This window comes from Oncorhynchus keta, chromosome 4, assembly GCF_023373465.1.
Source record: "Oncorhynchus keta strain PuntledgeMale-10-30-2019 chromosome 4, Oket_V2, whole genome shotgun sequence".
NCBI classification, from domain to species: domain Eukaryota; kingdom Metazoa; phylum Chordata; class Actinopteri; order Salmoniformes; family Salmonidae; genus Oncorhynchus; species Oncorhynchus keta.
In genome coordinates, this window is record NC_068424.1 from 75,601,129 (window position 1) to 75,618,439 (window position 17,311).

General features: G+C 45.3%; 2 protein-coding genes across 3 annotated transcripts in view; both read right to left on the reverse strand.

Moving 5' to 3' along the window:
• Positions 1 to 387: 387 nt before the first annotated feature.
• On the reverse strand, positions 388 to 5,860 carry LOC118378953 (rho-related GTP-binding protein RhoG-like). Its single transcript, XM_052515859.1, has 3 exons — positions 5,759 to 5,860; positions 5,037 to 5,221; positions 388 to 4,881 (listed from the first exon to the last, which is right to left on the reverse strand). Exons 2-3 carry the CDS (start codon positions 5,163 to 5,165, stop codon positions 4,435 to 4,437), a joined length of 576 nt encoding a protein of 191 aa, XP_052371819.1. The 5' UTR covers positions 5,166 to 5,221; positions 5,759 to 5,860; the 3' UTR covers positions 388 to 4,434.
• A 3,573-nt stretch (positions 5,861 to 9,433) lies between these two features.
• The window catches only part of LOC118378954 (FH2 domain-containing protein 1-like), a 39,890-nt gene continuing 32,012 nt past the window's right edge, over positions 9,434 to 17,311 (reverse strand). For both annotated transcript variants that reach the window (XM_052515865.1, XM_052515868.1), the window contains exons 10-12: positions 13,693 to 13,810; positions 13,147 to 13,311; positions 9,434 to 12,788 (exon numbers count right to left, since the gene is read on the reverse strand). In XM_052515865.1, the coding sequence (XP_052371825.1) occupies positions 10,662 to 12,788; positions 13,147 to 13,311; positions 13,693 to 13,810 (2,410 nt within the window). In that variant the 3' untranslated portion in view covers positions 9,434 to 10,661. The remainder of the gene's footprint in view (positions 12,789 to 13,146; positions 13,312 to 13,692; positions 13,811 to 17,311) is intronic.

Sequence of the window (17,311 nt, forward strand, 5' to 3'; positions counted from 1 at the left end):
CTAGACCATACTGTGTCATGACCTGAAACTTAGAGCTGTGTTCTAGACCCTACTGTGTCATGACCTGGAACTTAGAGCTGTGTTCTAGACCATACTGTGTCATGACCTGGAACTTAGAGCTGTGTTCTAGACCATACTGTGTCATGACCTGAAACTCAGAGCTGTGTTCTAGACCATACTGTGTCATGAAAAGTGTCCATTTCACGTTCATCATTTGATGTCCACAGCTTTACATGATCTAAGCTCTGTTCCATTTGGTTAGTCAATAATAAGTCACATTACAATGTATCCTGCAGGCTTCAGCCACACCTGCAGGTTCACCCACTTTGAACCCACAAGCTCACAATCTGCAGAGAACACCTCACAGGAAATAGCACAATATCCCTATTTAACTATAACAAATTTTATTTAGCATAGTTTAAAATCATTTCATTATTCATTTATACAAATAGACTTTTGATATACAATGATCAAAAATATAAACACACCATGTAAAGTGTTGGTCCCATGTTACATGAGCTGAAATAAAAGATCCCAAAAAGCATATTTCTTTCAAATGTTGTGCACAAATGTGTTTACATCCCTGTTAGTGAGCATTTCTCATATCCACCTGACAGGTGTGAAGGTGTCAAGAAGCTGATTAAACAGCATGATCATTACAAAGGTGCACCTTGTGCTGGGGGCAATAAAAGGCTACTCTAAAATGTGCAGTTTTTTTCACAACACTACTCCACAGACGTCTCATGTTTTAAAGGAAGTTTCAATTACCATGGTGACTGCAGGAATGTCCACCAGAGCTGTTGCCATAGAATGAAATGTTAAATTTCATACCATAAGCCGACTGATTTCCTTATATGTATATGTACCTCAGTGTAATCCAAAAAATTGTTGCATAATGCATTTATATTTTTGTTCAGAATATATGAAATTACAAAAATTCTACAAACAAATCAAGTTCCCAGTGTATTATAGAGTACCCCACACATACACACCAGCCTTGTATTATAGAGTACCCCACACATACACACCAGCCTAGTATTATAGAGTACCCCACACATACACACCAGCCTTGTATTATAGAGTACCCCACACATACACACCAGCCTAGTATTATAGAGTACCCCACACATACACACCAGCCTAGTATTATAGAGTACCCCACACATACACACCAGCCTTGTATTATAGAGTACCCCACACATACACACCAGCCTAGTATTATAGAGTACCCCACACATACACACCAGCCTTGTATTATAGAGTACCCCACACATACACACCAGCCTTGTATTATAGAGTACCCCACACATACACACCAGCCTTGTATTAGAGTACCCCACACATACACACCAGCCTAGTATTATAGAGTACCCCACACATACACACCAGCCTAGTATTATAGAGTACCCCACACATACACACCAGCCTAGTATTATAGAGTACCCCACACATACACACCAGCCTAGTATTATAGAGTACCCCACACATACACACCAGCCTAGTATTATAGAGTACCCCACACATACACACCAGCCTAGTATTATAGAGTACCCCACACATACACACCAGCCTAGTATTATAGAGTACCCCACACATACACACCAGCCTAGTATTATAGAGTACCCCACACATACACACCAGCCTACACCATTACTTCCCAAACTCAGTCCCGGGGACCCCAAAGAGGTGCACATTCAGGTTTTTCCCTAGCACTACACAGCCGATTCATCAAGCTTTGATTATTTGAATTAGCTGTGTAGTGCTAGGGCAAAAACCAAACATGAACCTCTTGGGGGCCGCAGGAGTTCTGAAAACACTGGCCTATACACACAGCTAGCTGTAAGACCACAGACAAAAAAGCCACAGGTGTGTGTTCTGTTTAGACAGAGTAAATATCAGGACACAGTAGCACAACAAGCAACCCATAGCATTTACACTGACAGACATGCTTTCATTCTCTTAAAACACTCTAAACATAGGTCTGAGCAATATGTTCAACCAACATCTGTTTCCACGAAGCCCTGAAGGATCTCCACATGACAGATTAAAAAGTGAACTCCCTCTAGAACTTGAGGTGGAGTGGCATGTTTCTTCCACACACAGATTTGTTTCTCAAACAATAATTTGCATCTCTCTCCCTACCTAGGAGTGAACTCCCATGATTGGTTACAGTTACGTTTATATTCTAAATACCAGCTGAACACCTGAATATATAGATTTTTTTTTAAAGATTATATAACATAGGAATGAGTTTTAATTGCTCTCTTGGTTTTATTCTTTAATACTCTGAGTGAGTCACAAATGGTACCCTATTACTTACTTGATGCACTAAAGGCAGTAGGGTGCCATTTGTGATGCACATGTAAATAGGTCTGACCCTGTACATTTTCAGCATGATACCCTATCAGATGTCCAGACTATACTGCCCACGTTTCATTTACTTAATCAAATGCACAAAAACAAAAGTGAAAATAAATGTGCAATCTCAGCCCTATTTCCTGTTGTAGTTATTGTCAGTTATCACAGCCAGTAATCAAACCCCAGCCTCCATTTACCAGCATTATATAGGTTGTAGCATTCTAGAGGCAAACGCTAAGGGCTGTGAACACAAGTTCACACCACAACACCCACAACACTGCTCTGATGTCAGTTATGGGGCTACATCAGTCTTAGAGTAGACCGAGGGGAGAAACATTGTGTCAAAAAGTGGTTTCATGGAACTTTGATAAAGAAGCTTTGGTTTCATTTAAAGCTTTGGTTCTTCTGAGAGGATGTAACGTGGAGTTTAATCAACTCTAGTATCTCACACACACACACACAAACAGTTTTGGCATCTAAAGCAAATAATCAATAAGGTAGATACAATAAACGTCAGATATCTTACAATAAGGCACATTAAAATGTAATTGGCATAAATAACTAGAACCGACATTCTGATATGTCCGCCATTCCTGTCAGCATTAAATCATACAAACTCACAACATCCAACCAATCCATTCATTGATTTTAAAATGTCTGCACACAAACCCATTGCTTTGGCCCTTGCATCATACTTGGATTAGGCTAATATCCATTTGAAGGGACATTAAGAAGGTAAACTGGATACCTAGCTAAAGCAGAGAACTGTACAGAACAAGATGCCCAAAACGTATAGGCTATTTCCAGGTGTGTTTTCAACAGTCCTTGATAGATAGCCTGAATAACAGCCTGAATAACCAACTGGAGAGGCTGTGATTGAGGTAATGATTAACCTCTTACTAAGGCAGAGCTCATCTCTCCAGCTCTATCAGCCAACATGGCATATTAACAAACATCTTAATGGCAAGGGATCATACGAAACAAAACAGACCGATTATTTACGCAGAAGCATCTTTCGAACATTGCAACAAAACAAAACAAAAATCAAGTGATAACACTAACACAGGTTTGAGCGGACTGGGAGGAGTGAAGCTATCTGCACCCTGTTGGTATAGTCAACTTGGTGATGATAGAATTAGAAGTGGATTAAACTCTGAGGACAAGGAATAGAGCCAGGGTACTCAGCTCTGACCCTACAAAGGTCCGAACAACTGGTTCTGTTCTACCTTGTAATTAATTGCACACACCAAGTGTCCCAGGTCTAAATCAGTCCCTGATTAGAGGGGAATCATCCACCTGGTGTCCCAGGTCTAAATCAGTCCCTGATTAGAGGGGAATCATCCACCTGGTGTCCCAGGTCTAAATCAGTCCCTGATTAGAGGGGAATCATCCACCTGGTGTCCCAGGTCTAAATCAGTCCCTGAATAGAGGGGAGTCATCCACCTGGTGTCTCAGGTCTAAATCAGTCCCTGATTAGAGGAGAGTCATCCACCTGGTGTCTCAGGTCTAAATCAGTCCCTGATTAGAGGGGAGTCATCCACCTGGTGTCCCAGGTCTAAATCAGTCCCTGATTAGAGGGGAGTCATCCACCTGGTGTCCCAGGTCTAAATCAGTCCCTGATTAGAGGGGAATCATCCACCTGGTGTCTCAGGTCTAAATCAGTCCCTGATTAGAGGGGAATCATCCACCTGGTGTCCCAGGTCTAAATCAGTCCCTGATTAGAGGGGAATCATCCACCTGGTGTCCCAGGTCTAAATCAGTCCCTGATTAGAGGGGAATCATCCACCTGGTGTCCCAGGTCTAAATCAGTCCCTGATTAGAGGGGAATTAGGGGGAAAAGCAGTGGAACTGACTGAGTTCCAGATTTGATTTTGAGGGGCTGGAGGAAGGAGAGAAGTGAGCTGAATCAAGAGTCTTTAAAGGCAAAGGGGCAGAGAGGCAGAGGGGGCCGAGAGGCCTGGGGGCCGAGAGGCAGAGGGGGCCGAGAGGCAGAGGGGGCCGAGTCCATCTCCTCCAACAAACTCAACCTTGCGCCGTCATTGTCTCTCCCTCCTTCTCCCCATCTGTGTCCCTCCATTACAACAGTACACACTTTTTGGCATTCTTTTTGGTAACGGGATACAACACAGCCCGTACTGCCTCGCTGAACACTTCCCTGACCCCTTCCTGCGTCAGAGCAGAGCACTCCATGTACTTCACCGCTCCTATCTGCTTAGCCATGCTGTTCCCCTGTTGCTGTGTGGTGGGAGCTAAACCCTGCTCCTTCAGCCTCTTTACCGTGTCCCCATCACTCCTCAGGTCCCTCTTGGTCCCCACTAGGAGGATGGGCACGCTGGGGCAGTGGTGAGACACCTCCGGGTGCCACTTGTGGCGGACGTTGGCGTGGGAGGAAGGACTCCCGATGGAGAAACAGATGACGAAGACGTTGGATTGGGGGTAGGACAGAGTGCGGAGGCGGTCGTACTCCTCTTGTCCGGCTGTGTCCCACAGGTTGAGGCTGATGATGCGGCCGTCAACCGTCATCTGTGACAAACACACAAGTGTGTAAAACATACGTGTAATACACACACACACACACACACACACACACACACACACACACACACACACACACACACACACACACACACACACACACACACACACACACACACACACACACACACACACACACACACCTGGGCGCTGTAGTTGTCGAACACGGTGGGGATGTACTCCTCTGGGAAAGCGTTGGTGGTGTAGGAGATGAGGAGGCATGTTTTACCCACGGCACCGTCCCCCACCACTACACACTTTACGTTCTGCATTCTGTCTCCTGTCCTGCTGCCTTCCTAACACCGACCTACCACACGGGCTGCAGACGCTGGGCAGAAAGAGGATGGCGGGGGGAAAGTGAGGAGAGCGGGAAAGAGAGGGAGAGAGAATAGAAGGAAAAGCGGGGTAAATGTCTGATTGTTACTGCTGGACAGTTTTAGTTTCCTCTAACCTTTGTCTCCAAATCAAAGTCCACCGGCTGGAGCCTACCGGCGAAACAGAAATCAGCAGCAGAGCACTGACCGAACTTTGTTTTCATTATTTATCGAACATTTTCTCAAGTCTTCTTAATTAGCAAGGTACCAGTTAAGTACAATGATTTACCTATGATAAAGTGTAACGCCTGAGTAAATTAGACAACAATAAAATTGCTATCCTAGGTCGTCAACTTTTGGGCGTACCCATAAGTTACTAGCCAGCCAACTAGATGGAAAGCTAAGGAACTAGCATGTGGAATTCCTCGAAGTTTCTACTTCCTAAACACAATAAGAAACTAACAGCCACAATTAGCACAGTGTTAGTATACATACAAGTATAACAATGGCTTGCAAGAATTATCTATATTCAAAAAAGTTGTTTCTCTTACCACCTCTCGACTAGAGCGAAACTTTTTTACCAGTGTACAGTCAATCACAACTGCATCCGGGGACCTTTCTTAAACGCCCACCACGTTCTATGTTGATTAAGGCATCATGGTAGTTGTCGTTTTCCTTCTTCTTACTTAGAGCTGATAAGTCATTCGGACGCTAGATGGCACTATAAACCATAATGCTTCATAAATAATGATTTCACCCAGAAAATAACCTTGCTCGTTGCCTTAAACATGTCTTACACTAAACATGCACATTAAAATGTTGGTATATATTTGATTGTTTAAAAAAAACGGTATGTATAGATCTCAAATCAACAACTAAATCAACAGTAGTCAGACCATGCCAAAATGTAAGCCTACAGTCAACAGAAGTCATTGGGCAGCCAAGCATGGCTCATCACAAAATTATACGGAACAAAAATATTAACACAACATTTAACAATTTAAAAGATTTTACTGAGGTACAGTTCATATAAGGAAATCAGTTAACTGAAATAAATAATAATAAAGGCCCGAATCTATGAATTTCACATGACTGTTAACTGTTAACACAGATAGGAATCTGTTGATCACAGATACCTTGAAAAAAAGCAGGAGCTTGGATCAGAACACCAGTCAGTATCTGGTTTGACCACCATTTGCCTCATGCAGTGCGAAACATCTCCGAGTTGATCAGGCTGTTGCTTGTGGCCTGTGGAATGTTGTCCCACTCCTCTTCAATGGCTGTGTGAAGTTGATGGATTTTGGCGGGAACTGGAACATGCTGTCATACACTTTGATCCAGAGCATCCCAAACTAGCACAATGGGTGACATGTCTGGTGAGTATGCAGGGCATGGAAGAACTGAGACATTTTCATGTTCCAGGAATTGTGTACAGATCCTTGCAACATGGGGCCGTGCATTATCATGCTGAAACACGAGGTAATGCTGGTGGATGACGGGCACGACAATGGGCCTCAGGATCTCGTCACGGTATCTCTGTGCATTCAAATTGCCATCCATAAAATGCAATTGTGTTCATTGTCCATAGCTTATGCCTGCCCATACCATAACCCTACCGCCACCATGCGGCACTCTGTTCACAACGTTGACATCAGCAAACCGCTCACCCACACAACACCATACATGTGGCCTGCAGTTGTGAGGCCGGTTGGACGTACTGCCAAATTTTCTAAAACAATGTTGTAGGAGGCTTATGGTAGAGAAATTCAAATTAAATTATCTGGCAACAGCTTTGTTGAACATTCCTGCAATCAGCATGCCAAATGCACGCTCCCTCAAAACTTGAGATATCTGTGGCATTGTGGAGTAGAGAGGCCTTTTATTGCCCCCCAGCACAAGGTGCACCTGTGTAATGATCATGCTGTTTAATCAGCTTCTTGATATGCCACACCTGTCAGGTGGATGGATTATATTGGCAAAGAAGAAATGTTCACTAACAGGGATGTAAACACATTTTTGCACTAAAGTTAAGAGAAATAAGCTTTTTGTGTGTATGAAAAATGTCTGGGATCTTTTATTTCAGCTCATGAAACCAACACTTTACATGTTGCGTTTATATTTTATTCTGATTGATCATTTTAAATCCAGTATTGGACGGGTGCTGCACCCTGACTGACTACTCTTTTAAGCTCTTATGCACTTTCACTGTTTTAACTTCCATTCATTGTTACATATTGCTCAATGATATATATGCTGCTCTCTTGATCAGGGCTCACTTGAAAAAGAGATGTACATCTCAGTGTGACATCTCTGTTTAAATAAATCAATCATTTGGTTGGATGTCGGACAGGCCTCTCCGTTTCCCAAAAATGTGACCCTTGACCGATCGCTAAAACGATCAGTTTTCCGACACCATTCCAAACGGCACAGATTACACGGTGTTACCAATTGCCATGTCTCATCGGCTTTGTCCACTTTCTTCTGGAGAGAACAGACAGCGACTAACATGCCTTCACTGGTTACTTTTAACTTAAGGGTAGGGTACATTGCCCAGTTCTGTTCAGAAACTTTGTCGAGCAACATCTGCATTGAAGTCCATGTATGTTTGTTGACAGTGACATAGTGGTTGTGAGTAACTCTTCATCACAAGCAGACAAGGAATAGGAAGGGAAGCCATGTTGGAATACTTTACACTATTTCAGTCGGACCTACTCTGGCAGAGCGGGGCAGACTGGGACCCGAAATCGGTCCTGGCATTTCTAACACACCGGCCCATTTCTTTCCTTAAGGCCCCCAAACCGCACCATTTTATTCTTCAAAGCTTCCACACCCAACTATTAGCCAGATAATTATTGTTTTGCGCATTAAAAAAAATAGGTTAAACATGCCCACTGGGCTGAAAATGGACCAGCCCACCCCCACTGGCAGACTCATCAATGAAGTCACATCTCCCGTCTATACACTGATCAAGGTAAAGCAATGGATACGTCCAAAATGGCACCCTTTTCCCTATATAGCACACTGCCCTGGTCAAAAGTAGTGCACTATAAAGGGAATACAGTAAGGTGTAATTTGGGATGCAGAGAGTGGTTAAGAGGTCAGTGCTGACCAACCACCAGACAACCAGGGGAGACAAAGAGGCGCCAGTTTGTTGCTCTGCCCTCCAGGAGGTTCTGGCATCATCCGTGTCACTGTGGCCTGTAAACAGAGCTCTCCCACTGGACTCTTACACCCACACCCTTCTCACCCCAATTCTCCAAGGAGATTCTCTAGAAGGCCTGCAGTGTCACCATGGCAACAGTTACAGGCCTGAGGAGGACTGTGTCAAGACATGGAGAGGAGGAGAGAAAAGGAGAGAGACTGAGGGGCAGTGGAGAGAGGGAGAGAAAAGGAGATGGAAAAGAGGACAATGGTGTATTAGTAGAGCAGGACAGCTTTGTCTCTGGAGGAGGAAGTAATCTCATGATGCTGATAACGAGCCAGCAGCTTGGTTAGTAGAGCAGGACAGCTTTGTCTCTGGAGGAGGAAGTAATCTCATGATGCTGATAACGAGCCAGCAGCTTGGTTAGTAGAGCAGGACAGCTTTGTCTCTGGAGGAGGAAGTAGTCTCATGATGCTGATAACGAGCCAGCAGCTTGGTTAGTAGAGCAGGACAGCTTTGTCTCTGGAGGAGGAAGTAGTCTCATGATGCTGATAACGAGCCAGCAGCTTGGTTAGTAGAGCAGGACAGCTTTGTCTCTGGAGGAGGAAGTAATCTCGTGATGCTGATAACGAGCCAGCAGCTTGGTTAGTAGAGCAGGACAGCTTTGTCTCTGGAGGAGGAAGTAATCTCATGATGCTGATAACGAGCCAGCAGCTTGGTTAGTAGAGCAGGACAGCTTTGTCTCTGGAGGAGGAAGTAGTCTCATGATGCTGATAACGAGCCAGCAGCTTGGTGATCAAGACAGGTCTCTAGTCTAAAATACTGTGGCCAATGTCAGGCTATTCACTATATAGTTCACATAGGTTTCTGATGAAAAGTAGTGCACTATATAGGGAACAGGGTGCATCGGGAGGGTCACAGCAGTACGTGACCCTCCAGATGCCTGGGGGAACTCAGACTGTGGAGGATAGTAACTGCAAGAAAAAACGAATAAGCAGAGCTGTGCATTGAAGAACACCTGCCTTCGACTTCTCTGTCGTCTTTAGTGACGTCATTTCTAAAACAAACAACCACACCCCGGGTCTGATTTGCAACTTTATTTTATATGTTATTTACAAATACACACATTGTTGCCATGGATAACAATTCATGCCGTTCATTTTATGATCGTTTTGATATAAACAGCAGCAGAACATTACAGTGAGTATCCTAGCAACTTAAAGTGTGTCAGAATGAAGAGCACATTCAAGATGAGGATAACCAATAAAATCGCTCAATTACCAATAATCAATTCGATATCATACCGATTGATTGCTGATTGGGCAAATCGATAGCCCAAGGTGAGAAAACAACAAAAGTGAAATTACATCTATTCAATCTGAGTTTGGTCCATGCATCTAATGAAACAGCACAACAGGTGTAGAAATACAGTTCTAAGAATGGCCGCTCAAAACACAGAGGGAAATTATTCCCTACATAGTGCACTCATTTGGACCAGAGCTGTTTGGGGGCCCTGGTCAAAGGTTGTGCACTATATGGGGAATAGGGTGCAATTTGGGATGCAGGTAAAGTAAAATAAAATAACCTTTGAAGACGAACACGCCATTTTCAACATACAACATAAAACCTAAAAAGACTGATGAGAGTGATCTGTTGGAAGACCAAGGCACAGAGGAGGCCGCAGTGGCAAATTATTCTAAACAAATGATTTTCTTGAACAACAAATGAGGCACCCATTTCAGTAGCTTGACAAAGTCCAGGTTGGGTGTGAGGTGTTTAGAGTATCTCCTTGAAGTTCCCTGTTGCATGGACAGGACACTAGTGGATGGAGGTAGAGTGTAGAACAGAAGACAATTCTATCTACAGTGACAGTACACCTACTGTCCATTTGCAAAACATAGTAAATGTAGAGTGATGTAGTGGCAGCCATTTTGTTCGAGTTGCAGTTCTTACATTTACATTTAAGTCATTTAGCAGACGCTCTTATCCAGAGCGACTTACAAATTGGTGCATTCACCTTATGACATCCTTTGTCATCTTCCTGCCAGACAAGAGCGAGTATGGCAGGTACTTCGTATGCCCTTAATTGCACTTTACAATAAGACAGACCCAAGTGAAAACACCCCATCGATTCTGGACAAGCTCAATAGAGTCTGCATGGACCAGTAACTGCCTACCCCTCCAGAACAGAGAGGTCTGGTACAATTCACCAAGTCCTTTATTGATACCCACATACATGTACAGTGGACACAAACATAAACACACCGAGGCATATGGACAGAAGACTGAAAAAGTGGTATGATCTCCCACGATCACTTCCACATGGGCGAGGAGGCAGGACGGGCCATTTTAGGTCCAGGTATCCGTGTTGCTGTGGGGGTTTTGCAGGCAGAGACAGCAGCTCTAGAGGGCTCTGTGCCGGGGCTCGTCTTGGTTGTTTTAGTCCTGGACGCAGCTGTAACAGCTGTACGGATGGTTTTAGCTGTAGCAGAGGAGGGGCTGTGTGTGGAGCGGGGCTGAGAGGAGTGTTGGGTCTCAGAGTTGGAGGTGGGGGCAAGACGTTTGGTGACCCTGAGAGGAGAGCCTCTGACAAAGGCTGGCTGGGTAGTAGCTGTACTACTAGTGGTGCTGGTGCTAGAAGTCCTCTCCCTCTCTGGTCCAAGCCCCAGCCCAGCTCTCTCTGATGCCCGGCGGGTCAAGGTGGGTTTCCCTGGGGTCTGCTGCTGGTTCTCACCCACAGCCTGGCTCCTCTCACTCCTGGTGCTACCGCGCCGCTTCACCTCTGTCTGGGTAGTAGTAGGGCGTGTGATGGGGGAGGAGCGTATGGAGGCGCTGGGTATGGACGGGGACGCAAGGTGAGTGGAACGTGGTATAGTCTGTAAATTAGGATTTGAAACGGGGCTGGTGGGTGTCTGTGTCTCCGGTTTGGTAATAGAACGCACCCTATGGATAGCAGTATTGTTCGGTAGACCTGCACGGGGTACCAAGCCCCGCTTAGCCCCACCTCGGACAACAGGAGACTTCCCCCCGCCCCGAGAGTCCTCTTTCCCCATTGGAGACCCAGAACCAGCCCCTGGAGTCTCCGCCTGCTTCGCTTTCCTCCACTTGGAGCAGAGGCTGGGTGGGGCTCTGGAAAGTGTTGTGGCAGGGGTGGGAGGAGGGGATAGGTTGTCGTAGGAACGCAGACCTCGGACCAGGGTGTGGCACTCAAGGGTTTCGCCCACACATGGGTATGACCGGTCCCTCTCCCTGTCAGGGCTGGAGACCTCTGGGCATTCCTGTGCCCGCTGTGGGCTCAGTTCTGGTAGGCTCGGAGTCAGCCAGCTCTGTTCCACAGATTCGGTTTCCCTCTGCTGGGTTGGTCCGCCCTCAGGTGAAAGCCTCAGCTCCAAGGCACCACCACGTCCTGGTGTAGTCTCATTGGCTCCCTTAGCATCCTGGGATTGTGATTGGACACCGTCTGAGGTGGCAGTGGCCATGGATGTTTCTGATTGGCTCTCGAAGGGCTGCTGAGTCACCTGAGTAACCATTGACCCTGTTAACTGAGCGAGGTCAGGGTCCTGATGTGCTGCGTCTCTGACTGAGGTGTCTGTGTGTTTCGCCTGAGAAACAGGGGTAGGGTCAGTCCCCTCTACGTCATACCTGTGTCTAAGACCAATGGTATTTCTTCTCACACTGGGGATGGCAGTAGTGGTAGTGGAGGAGTGTCTATAAGGACTGGCCATAGACTTAGTGGTCAGTACACACGGGTCAGGGACGGCATCAACAGTCCGTTCATCGTGAGTTTGAGTCACTCGAGCCGTTGGTGCATGTCGGCTATCAATGACGTTTTTAAATATTCCATGTTGGGTTTGGGTGACATAGGCAATAGTGTCCTGCCTGTTTTGGGGGAATTTGAATCTATGTCCACACTGGGTTTGAATGATGTTAGAAGTCAGTTCATTTTGCGATTCTGAGACTTGAGTCTGAGTTGTCCCTTCATGATTTGGTCCCTTAGTCTCCAGGACTTGTTGGTGCTGACGGACCAGGGGCTCTGTCTTGGTCTCGGTCCCCAGGGATGGTCTCTCCTGGTTGGGGTAGGTGGGGCAGGGTAGCCCTGGAGAGGTCTGGAGGTTGGAGGAGCTAAGGTGGAGTTGGGGGGATGTGTTTCTAACCAAACCCGGGGATGTCTGAATAGGAACGGAGGTGTAGTTCTGGAGGTGGTGGGAGTGCCTGCGGTTCTCCTGGGTTCTAAGGCTGCGCCGGCTCCAGGTGTGGCTCAGGTTCTCAAGGGTTTTCTCTAGGTCATTCTGGTTCTCCTGGGTTCCCGGTGGGGACACCCGACCCGTAGCCACAGCCAGGTCCAGGTCCAGCCCTGTACACACGGCCACGGAGCGACGCTTCTCCACCATCTCTCGCTCCATCCGTTTCTGCTCCTTCTGTTCCCGCTCAGCGTTTTCCTGAGAGGGAACAGGACGAGTTCAATGACTTTCAGGTAAAAGAAGAAACATCAAGTATACATTTATCAGCACAGCATCTACGCTTCTATCTTCAGTCTACATCTACGGTCTCCATCCCACTCATCCATCCCACTACCTCATATTGCTGTCATGAGAAGGGTCGTCAATATCTTCCCAACTTGCAAAGTCGGAAGCCCGACCTAGTTCTACAAAGTATCTTCTTAAAATCCTATTTTAAAATCCAACCCTAACCTTGAATTACAACCAAAAGGCATTTGCTTTACTTTTCATATATTTTTACAATATGTACGTAGTGGGAACCCATGCAGGCAGCTTGATGTAAAGCAGTCGGTCTCACCTGTACGGCTCTTTGGAAGCGAAGGCAGAAGGAGTGGAAGACCCTGCAGGCTTCCTCCAGTTTAAAAGTGCTGTCATCCTCACAGAAGAACTGGACCAGAGCCTGACTGGACATCCTCATCCCCTCCACTTCATCCTCTGCTTCCTTCAGACGCTCCTCTGCCACCTAGAGAGAGAGATGGAGAAGAGGAGAGAGAAGAGAGAGAAAGGAAAGGAAAGGAAAGGAAAGGAAAGGAAAGGAAAGGAAAGGAAAGGAAAGAGAGAGCGTGAGAGACATGGAGGAGAGATGGAGAGAGCGCGCGCGAGAGAGAGAGAGAGAGATATCAAAATTAGACTGACTGTTGTGTATTTTGACCAAGGAGGACGAATATGGAGGGAAGAGACTCAGAGGTAACCAAAGCCATGTGAGTTTCAGTTTTGTTCTTTGTGAGTTCATAAATTCTCACTTCACTAGACACCATATATGTGCTGTAGATCTAGAATTATATATTTTCTAGATCAGTGTGTGTTCTAAATCCATGTTCTAGAATCTAGCTCAGGTCCGTACCTCCAGGAAAGGCTGCGTGAGCTGCTGGATCTCTGCCTCCGTCTGGACACTGATCCTGAGGGATGCCACACGCCTGTGGAGCCTGGAGAGATCCTCTACTACCGACTCCTCACACAACCTATAGGAAGACAGAGACGAGAGAGATGCATGACTTTACATGACTTTAAAGGTGGGCAATATGAGATAAATGCAGAAAGTAAACAGCATAGTGGGTCCATTACCGTAACAACTAAGAGTGTGAACAGCATGAAGCAAATCCGTACACATGCACAGATACTGTGTGTTGCATCTCGCTCATCTCAATATCTCCGGTGCTGCTCGTGGCAACGTCATTTTGCAGAGTCTACCTTCATAGATGATAGTAAAGTGATCGCTGTGAGTTTCTGTGACCAAAGGTTGGCCGAAATATATGGCTGTGGATAAAACCATGGGTTTTTAAACCACAACCCAACCTGTTGCTGCGATCCGTGAGAGACTAGCGTGCGGCAAATCAAACCATATCGGAATCTTTGTTGTAGAAGATGCTGTTAATTAAGATTATAACTCAAAGCTGTTCCCAAGCTGTGACCTACATCAAGCTGTTATTTTCCTCTAACAGATAATGTAATATAACCACGATTTCCCCTTTGGCTCTGCCCCAGCAGGCTGTCGCAGAAGCTTTTATTTTCCTTTAACGAGTCCGTCGTGAAGGACATACTGCTTTCCCGGGAACAGGCCCAAATCTCCGTCCTTTGCGTGAAGAGAAGAAGGAGAAAAAGAGGACGGAGTTCGGGCTGCCTTCTGAGAATTAGTTGGCGATCAAATAAACCCCCACTGCCTTCCATTCTACTAGCTAACCTGTAATCATTGGAAAATAAAATCGACAACCTACGAGGAAGATTATTCTACCAACAGGCCATTAAAAATGAAAATCTTATGCTTCACAAAGTCGTGGCTGAACAACAACATTATCAACATACAGCTGGCTGGTTATACACTGTATCGGCAGGATAGAACAGCAGCCTCTGGTAAGACAAGGGGGCAGACTATTTATATTTGTAAACAACAGCTGGTGCACAATATCTAAGGAAGTCTCAAGGTTTTGCTCGCCTGAGGTAAAGTATCTCATGATAAGCTTGAAGACCACACTATCTACCTAGAGAGTTTTCATCTGTATTTTTCGTAGCTGTCTACAGACCACCACAGACTGATGCTGGCAGTAAAGCCGCACTGAATGAGCTGGATTCCACCATAAGCAAACAGGAAAACTCTCATCCAGAGACGCTCCTAGTGGGATTTTAATGCAGGGAAACAAATCCGTTTTACCAAATTTCTATCAGCATGTTAAATGTGCAACCAGAGCGAGAAAAAAAACTCTAGGCCACCCTTACTTCATACACAGAGATGCGTACAAAGATCTCCCTCGCCCTTTGGCATATCTGATCATAATTCTATCCTCCTGGTTCCTGCTTACAAGCAACAATTAAAGCAGGAAGCACCAGGGACTCGGTCAATAAAAAAGTGGTCAGATGAAGCAGATGCTAAGCTACAGGACTGTTTTTCCAGCACAGACTAGAATGCAGACTAGACTATGGCATTGAGAAATACACCACATCAGTCATTGGCTTAATAAGTGCACAGTGACCGTACGTACATACCCCAACTAGAAGCCATGGATTACAGGCAATATCCGCATCGAGCTAAAGGCTAGAGCTGCTGCTTTCAAGGAGCGGGACTCTAACCTGGGAGCTTATAAGAAATACCGCTATGCCTTACAAGGAACCATCAAACAGGCAAAGCATCAATACAGGACTAAGATTGAATCGTACTACATCGGCTCCGATGCTCGTCAGATGTGGCAGGGCTTACAAACCATTACATACTACAAAGGGAAGCACCGCGGAGAGCTGCCCAGTGACACAAGCCTACCAGACGAGCTAAACTACTTCTATGCTCATTTCGAGGCAAATAACACTGAAACATGCATGAGAGCACCAGCTGTTCTGGACAACTATGTGATCATGCTCTCAACATTCACAAGGCCGCAGGGCCAGAAGGATTACCAGGATGTGAACTGCGAGCATGCGCCGGACCAACTGGCAGGTGTCTTCACTGAAATGTTCAAACTCTCCCTGTCTGAGTCTGTAATACAAACATGTTTTAAGCAGACCACCATAGTGCCTGTGCCCACGAACACTAAGGTGACCTGCCTAAATGACTACTGACACATAGCACTCACGTCTGTAGCCATGAAATACTTTGAAATGCTGGTCATGGCTCACAACATCATTATCCCAGAAACCCTAGACCCACTCCAATTTGCATACCGCCCTAACAGATCCACAGATGATGCAATCTCCATTGCACTCCACACAGGTTTGTAGGCCTTCTTGCTCGCACACTGGTCAGTTCTGTCAAAAAATGTTCTACAGGATTGAGGTCAGGGTTTTGTGATGGCCACTCCAATACCTTGACTTTGTTGTCCTTAAGCCATTTTGCCACAACTTTGAAAGTATGCTTGGGGTAATTGTCCATTTGGAAGACCCATTTGCGACCAAGCTTTAACTTCCTGACTGATGTCTTGAGATGTTGCTTCAATATAACGACATAATTTTCCTGCCTCATGAAGCTATCTATTTTGTGATGCGCACCAGTCCCTCCTGCAGCAAAGCACCCCCACAACATGACGCTGCCACCCCGGTGCTTCCCAGTTGGGATGGTGTTCTTCGGCTTGCAAGCCTCCCCCTTTTTCCTCCAAACTAAACAATGGTCATTATGGCCAAATAGTTCTATTTTTGTTTCATCAAACCAAGGGACATTTCTCCAAAAAGTACGATCTTTGTTTAAATTAGATAATTTTCTGGAATTTTCCAAGCTGTTTAAAGGCACAGTCAACTTACTGTATGTAAACTTCTGACCCACTGGAATTGTGATACAGTGAATTAGAAGTGAAATAATCTGTCTGTAAACAATTGTTGGAAAAAATGACTTGTGTCATGCACAAAGTAAATGTCCTAATCGACTTACCAAGACTATAGTTTGTTAACAAGAAATGTGTAGAGTGGTTGAAAAACTAGTTTTAATGACTCCAACCTAAGTGTTTGCAAACTTCCGACTTCAACTGTACCTTGTGTCAACTGAAGCTTATCCTCAATACTGACAAAACTAAACTGATGGTGCTTTCTAAAGCAAGAAATAGACATCTCAACCTTTCCCCTAATACTACCTGTAAGGGCAATGAGATTGAGACTGTAACGTCATAAATAACTTGGAATTTTTATTGATGATCCTTTAAATTGCATATTCAACAATTACAAAAAAATTGGAGTTGGGATTTTATTTGAGGAATAAGGCCTGTTTTTCTTTTGAAGCCAGAAGGAGGGTAGTATCAGCTACATTTATGCCTTTACTTGACTATGGGGATATTTTATATATGAACGCTTCGACTCAGTGTTTGAGATCAATGGACACCCTTTACTATGGCACTTTGAGCTGTATTTTAAACTGCAAAACCCTTATGCACCACTGCACTTTATGAGCAAGGGTTGGCTGGCCTTCTCTAGTCAATCGTAGGATCAGTCACTTTTATTTACAAAGCCATTTTGGGTTTACTACCATATTATTTGGGCATTTTTATTGC

Coding starts and splice junctions, on each gene's coding strand:
- LOC118378953 (XM_052515859.1), bottom strand. CDS start 5,165: ATGCAGAACGTAAAGTGTGTAGTGGTGGGGGACGGTGCCGTGGGTAAA. Junction 4,882..5,036: donor TCGACAACTACAGCGCCCAG/GTGTGTGTGTGT, acceptor TGTTTGTCACAG/ATGACGGTTGACGGCCGCAT.